The following is a 5,993-nucleotide window of genomic DNA, read 5'->3' on the forward strand; positions in this document are numbered from 1 at the left end:
GCTAACACTTCAGTACTGGAGTTTTGTTTGTTTGTTTGTTTGTTTTTTAATTTTTAAGAGAGAACACAACAAATTTAGGAGCACTGAAAATTTAAAAAAAAAAAATGAGGAGGCTGAAATGTTGCTGTAGAAAGAGACTCCAAGTGAAAGTATCACGTTTATTTTTATTCTTGATAAGCAACAGGGCAGCTTGGAATAAACACCAATTGAAATTTTCTTCATCTCTTTAATGAGTTCAAAGAGGGTAAGCAAAGACACAGAAGAGTTGAACATTGCTGTGTACAACACAGTAAACAGATTAAAATTTTATACCTGAGCAAAAAAGGAATTTAACTATTAACTACAGCATGCAGAATAACTGATAAGTTATCACATAAACCTAGCATACTGTTATTAGGTTACACGCGTTCAGATGTTTTAATTTTTACAAAAGCTAAAGATGGAAAAAGCTCCAAGATGAGATGAGTGTGTGACATAAAACCACAATAAGGAAAAGCATATGACCATCTAGCAGCCTTTCCAGAGGATCAAAATTATCTGCTGTTTTATTATGCAGAGAGAAAGCAGCAAAAATTCAAAGCCTGCAGAGTTAATAACATGTTAGGCATTTAAGCAGGTCTTGAAAATTAAAATATTGGCAGTTTATGAAGTGTTCACAGAAGACCTGAGCCTGCATCTCCTGCCTTCAAATGCCATTTTACAGCTTTGTGTTTATGAGCTCTTCCAAATGTGGAATGAAAGGTAGGGACCTGCAGGGAATGAGCCATCAGGTCACAGGCTTGCAGTTTTGTCACCAGAATAACCACAGCCGATTCTTAAGGAACGACTTTCTACCCCATTTGATCGGCCAAAGCCCACCTTTTCCTTTCTTCACACCAAAACTGGTATTTTTTCATTTTTGCTTTTTCTTTCCTCTAATCCATTTTGAATGCTTTCATTTGAAGTGCTTCAGTACAAGTCAAAAACAGTAACACATTTCTCATCCTAATTCCATTATTTTTGCAAAAGGTTCCTGTGGAAGAAAAGGGGTCTGAAAACCTTAATCTTTAACCAGCAGAGCCCATTCTCCCCAGACAGATTTCATTTTCCCAACAGACTTCGATTCTCCCCAGTCTCCACATGCAATATACAAGTTGCCTGCTCCCATAGTATTTCTGTGCTAGAAATCAGCTGTATGTCTCCCTACAGCAAAAGCAGCAAAATCTGCTTTTGTCATTTAGATTTGTCATGAAGAGATGGGAGGGATGGGAGTGTCTCTTAGCATGAGACAGCCATAAATGAAGTCTCTCCCTTTTATTTCCTCAGCTATATAGTCACAACCTTGTGGTGACAATCTAATCTTCCCTCAAATCACACCACCTGCCTTGACTTCCCTGCTACTCTTCTTTCACCATTTATGAGTAAAACTATGCATTAAAAATGCATGTGTCAAAATGGATTTGATTCCTTTGTCCACAACATATGCGTATCTTCTTTAAAGTCAGAAATTTTAAACATTAGTAGGTTGTGTGAAAGAGTCTCCAGGGAACTGACTCCTCTTTGCTTCCAGTTTCTTCCTAGCTTTGAAAGCTGCTGATACTTCAGGGTGGATGGAGTCCAGCCGCTGCTCGCATTGAAAGGCTGTGAGGAAGGCCGTCCTGTAGTTGTTATTCATCCAGCCATAGAGAAGGGGGTTAGCAAATGTTGAGCACATGGCGATGACGTGAAACACCGTGTAGATCAGTTTGTACTCTTTCAGGTCTAGCACCTGACTGTCAATATCACTGACCAGCTGGAAGGTGTGAAAGGGCAGCCAGCTGACAGCAAACACCACAACCACGCACACCAGCATCTTGGTGGTTTTCTGCCGCCGCTGGTGGTAGTGGTCGTTCGCCGCCCCTGGACTAACGTGGTTCTTGAGCTTGGTCCAAATACGGGTGTAGGCGTAGGAGATGACCGCCAGAGGCAGCACGTACTGGATCAGAAGCATGGAGATGCTGTAGATGGTACCGTAGTTAAGCTGCCCCTCCCCTGGCCATTTCTCAGAGCAGACCACAATCTTGAAGTCAGGAATGATCTCAATCAGTGAGTATTCACGGAAGATGGCCAGAGGACTTGCCAACAGGGCACTGACAGCCCAGGCAACTCCTATGATCAAGAAGCTGATCCGCTTAGAGATTTTGCTTTCCAAGTGGTAGACGATGCAGCGATGCCGATCCAAAGCAATTACAGTCAACGTAACTGTTGACACGTGCACAGCAAGAGCCTGGGCATAAGGCACCAGGTGGCACAAGACTGGGCCCAGTTTCCATTCACCCAACAGTGTGTAAACTAAAGTGAAGGGTAGGCACAGTGTATTCACCAGCAGATCAGCCACGGCCAGGTTGGCAATGAAGAAGTTAGTCACTGTGCGCATGCTTTTGAACTTGATGATCACATGGATCACAAGGGAGTTTCCGATCACCCCCAGCAGGATGATGGAACAGTAAGCAAAGATGAGGATTATCTGCACTTCGACTAGCGTTGTGCTGTCCTTCAGTTCTGGTTTCGGGTCAAGAGCCAGCTCATTGAGTGGCGTGGTGTATCTCGGCAAGTACAGCTTGGTGAACAGCTCCATTTTCATTTCATCTGTCTGGTTTTCTTCACCTATTGCTTCCAGGGGCCCCATCCTTGCAGCAGCCTGGTCTAAGCAATAGAGCTGTACCTGAAAAACAAACCAATACAAGAACATGTGGAGAAATCAGACTGTGGTGGTGAAGACCAGAAGTAATGAACGGCTACAGCTACAGTAATGAAAAGCTACAGCTCTTTCCTCCTCTAACCCAGGTTCTACATCCCAGGATTAAGAGGAGATCTGTCTTAATATATTTAAATTCTGTTGCCCTTACATTTGAAGCCCGATCCTGTAATATTATTCAGGCATGACTCCTGCTGAAAATTGGGACAGATTTCAAAAGCATTTCAAAGACAAAGTTTGCCTCAGTAAATGCAGAAGGATTAAGATCCAGCTGGGCAGCATATCCTTTTTTTTACAATCCACTACCTAAAACTATTGCTGATTTAGCACAAAACTTCCATTAATACCTATGGGAATTCTACATGGAACTGCACCATCCAGACTGTTATTAGCATAATACTCTTCCAGCTTTTCCTTAATGGAAAGTGTCCTTTAAATAGTCACCAAATTCTTACAGGTTTAGGCCCATCCTTAACGCCAGAGAACAGATTATTGATGTCTTTTTTAATGAAAATTTATTTTATGAAAGTTAGTGCCACAAGGCAAGCAAAAATACCCTTCTAGCAGATCTGAAATAGTAGCATTTCTCTGAAATGACTGTACAATGTATTCATGCTGAAATTTAACTCAAAACACAGCTAAATCTTGGATATAAAAAATATTTCCTTTTTGTGTAATGTTTGAAAAAACACAGTTCCTTGGAGGCTGCCAATCATTTTTTGACTGCAGCCATAGAGAAGAGCAAATCATTCCCCTTCTGATGTCAGTAAGAATTTCACCACTGGCATCAAAATCACATTTTGTTGACTTCCCCACACAGGCTGAGCCAAATTCTGCTCAGCTAGCCTACGCTACCCTAAGAATTCAGTAGGCGTGGATGGATAAATGTATGCTTTACAGTTAATTTCTGACTTGGACTTCAATCCTATGTAAAGTGTGCCTGTCCCCTGGTAGACTGTCCAAACCATGGATGGCGTCACAAGTGCCATGCACCTGTGGACTCCCTGGCTTGACCTGTGAAAGTACTAAGCAAGCATTTATCAGTACAGTGGGCTCACAGAAAAAACACCGCCATTTGCCACTGGTAGGAAAGCCAACGCTGTTACTACTCTGTTTGCCCATTCATACATTCCCTAAGTAAAGCAACAGAGTAGAGAAGAAATGTCACTTACTTGACACCAGGTGTTACACAGTTTAGTCCACCTTGAATTCAGGTCTGCCTAAAGAGACATTCAAGCTAGTAACAACTGTGTTTTTGTATGTTGTTTGTTTGTTTGTTTTAATTTATTTATTATTATCATTATTTAAATCACATCCACATCACTGCAGATTTTCATTCCTACCTCTATCCCCACTGACATTTACTGGCAACATCGCTAGGTGTGATTTCCTAACAGAATTGCTGTACACGTGCACCTGCATCTTGTGACTGGCTACTACATTATGCCTCAGAAACAAGCACCATCTGCCAGCAGGTGACCGAGCCCTTTGTGTTTTGCTTGCATACCACACAATATCCCAAAGAATTTCTCAGTGCAAGCCTTTGGTTTTTTCAAAAGGTGCAGCTCAACCACATGAACTGAAAGCTATTTTTCCCCCAGAATAAGCTGGTCATTATTATGCTATATTGTTTAGTCTACACTTAGTGTAAAATTAATAGTGTAAGGCTGAGAGATACACTGTGAGACATAGCTGACATAGTGTAACACCATGAGATACATAGCTGAGGTGTGCTAGGTGTTTGTAGAAGCTTACAGTGCAGTTTTTGGTAATGTAATCAGTTGTCACCTACTAGTCTAAGCAAGGGCGGCAAGGCAGGACTCCTAATCAATACACCTTCAGTCCACCAGGTAAAAAATGTAAAAGATACATGAAAATTTGCACCACCAAGGCTATGCAGATGTCCAGAACTCATCTGAGCTTTTCCCTTCAACCTGTGTGCCTATGCCCAAGAATTATGCTTGCATGTATTAGTAAAGTAGAGCTTTGGTGAGGTCCCAAGATTGTCAGGTACTCCAAGATCTCATAATGTTTTAATTGCAAAATAAAAGCAAGTCATAATTGCACATTACATGAGATGGGTAAGAGGGAAGGCAAATTTCATACATTTTCCCTTCTTTGCCATGAACCCAGGGAGGATGATGGAACTCAGCCAAAATAATAATAATAATAATAATAAAGGTATAGCAAAAGAAAACAAAAGAAAAAATAGTATCCCTTTCTTCCATAGCATCCCTTCCTTCCCAAAAATGTTTTTGCTTGTTTCTCTAGTCACAGGCATTCTCACGATTCCTACTTCCAACCCCTTATTTAGCAAAAATCTTATTTAGCAAAAATCTTTTCTTCTGCCACTTTCATTCCATTTGTTACTATTTGGTCTATTGACAAGCATTTTGGTCTTGTCAATACAACAAAGCTGGGGGAGGGAGGAGGGACAGCCAGGATTTTGAGCCGAGATGCACTGGTGTGTAACTAAGGGATGCAATAAACTGGACAAGTTTGACATTGCCAGTGGGACAGTTGAGTGGGGGAAGAATCAGCTCCTTTCGTTGTACGGGGGAAAACTGAGGTGGCGTTTGCTACCTGAGGAAGTGTTTGGCAGGACCCTTCCTGGTCTTTTTCGGTACAAGCTCTCCATCCGATGGCATGGCATTTGCACCCCGATTGCACATTGCTGTTTGTTTGGGTGTTTTGTTTTGTTTTGTTTTCCATTTTTCCCCCAGCCCCTCAGGGATGCGCATCAAATTGCACCCAACTTTCGGCAGAGGAAGGCCCGGGGCAGATCTCTTACGGTTCCTGCAGCAAAAGAAGAAGGGCGACCAACCCCCGAGACCACCTAGGCACGCACCCTGCCTCCCGCGGCCGCGGCGCCGCCACCGGGGGCGGCTCGGGAGCCGCTGGGGACTGCGGGGGGAGGCAGCAGGGACCCCGCACCCCTTCCCGTTTCCCTCCCCGGCCCTGCCCGGCACGGCACGGCACACTCACCGCGGTGTTTCTCTCCTGGCTGGCGCTGGGGCACGGCGGAAAGTTTGGAGGTGGCGGCGGCGGCGCCCCCCGGCATGTCGGGGGGCGGGACGGGGCGGGACGCGGCGGGGGAACGGGGACAGGCGGGGGGGTGGAGGGGGGACAGGAGGGACACGGCTCCGCCCCGCAAGGCTGAGGGAGGGGGGCTCCTTCCCGGGAAGCAGCGGCCGGAGAGATGCCGGAGGGAGCGGGTGGAGGTTTGGGGGAAAAAAGGGGAGATTCTGGTCGGTGCCGGCTGCCGCTTCGCGGTGTT

At 44.5% G+C, this 5,993-nt stretch overlaps 1 protein-coding gene across 1 annotated transcript; it reads right to left on the reverse strand.

The window, feature by feature from the left end:
* Positions 1-201: 201 nt before the first annotated feature.
* On the reverse strand, positions 202-5,758 carry NPY2R (neuropeptide Y receptor Y2). The gene is made up of 2 exons (XM_032186876.1): positions 5,702-5,758; positions 202-2,683 (listed from the first exon to the last, which is right to left on the reverse strand). Exon 2 carries the CDS (start codon positions 2,645-2,647, stop codon positions 1,490-1,492), a length of 1,158 nt encoding a protein of 385 aa, XP_032042767.1. The 5' UTR covers positions 2,648-2,683; positions 5,702-5,758; the 3' UTR covers positions 202-1,489.
* Positions 5,759-5,993: the final 235 nt, after the last annotated feature.

This window comes from Aythya fuligula, chromosome 4 (assembly GCF_009819795.1).
Source record: "Aythya fuligula isolate bAytFul2 chromosome 4, bAytFul2.pri, whole genome shotgun sequence".
NCBI lineage: Eukaryota > Metazoa > Chordata > Aves > Anseriformes > Anatidae > Aythya > Aythya fuligula.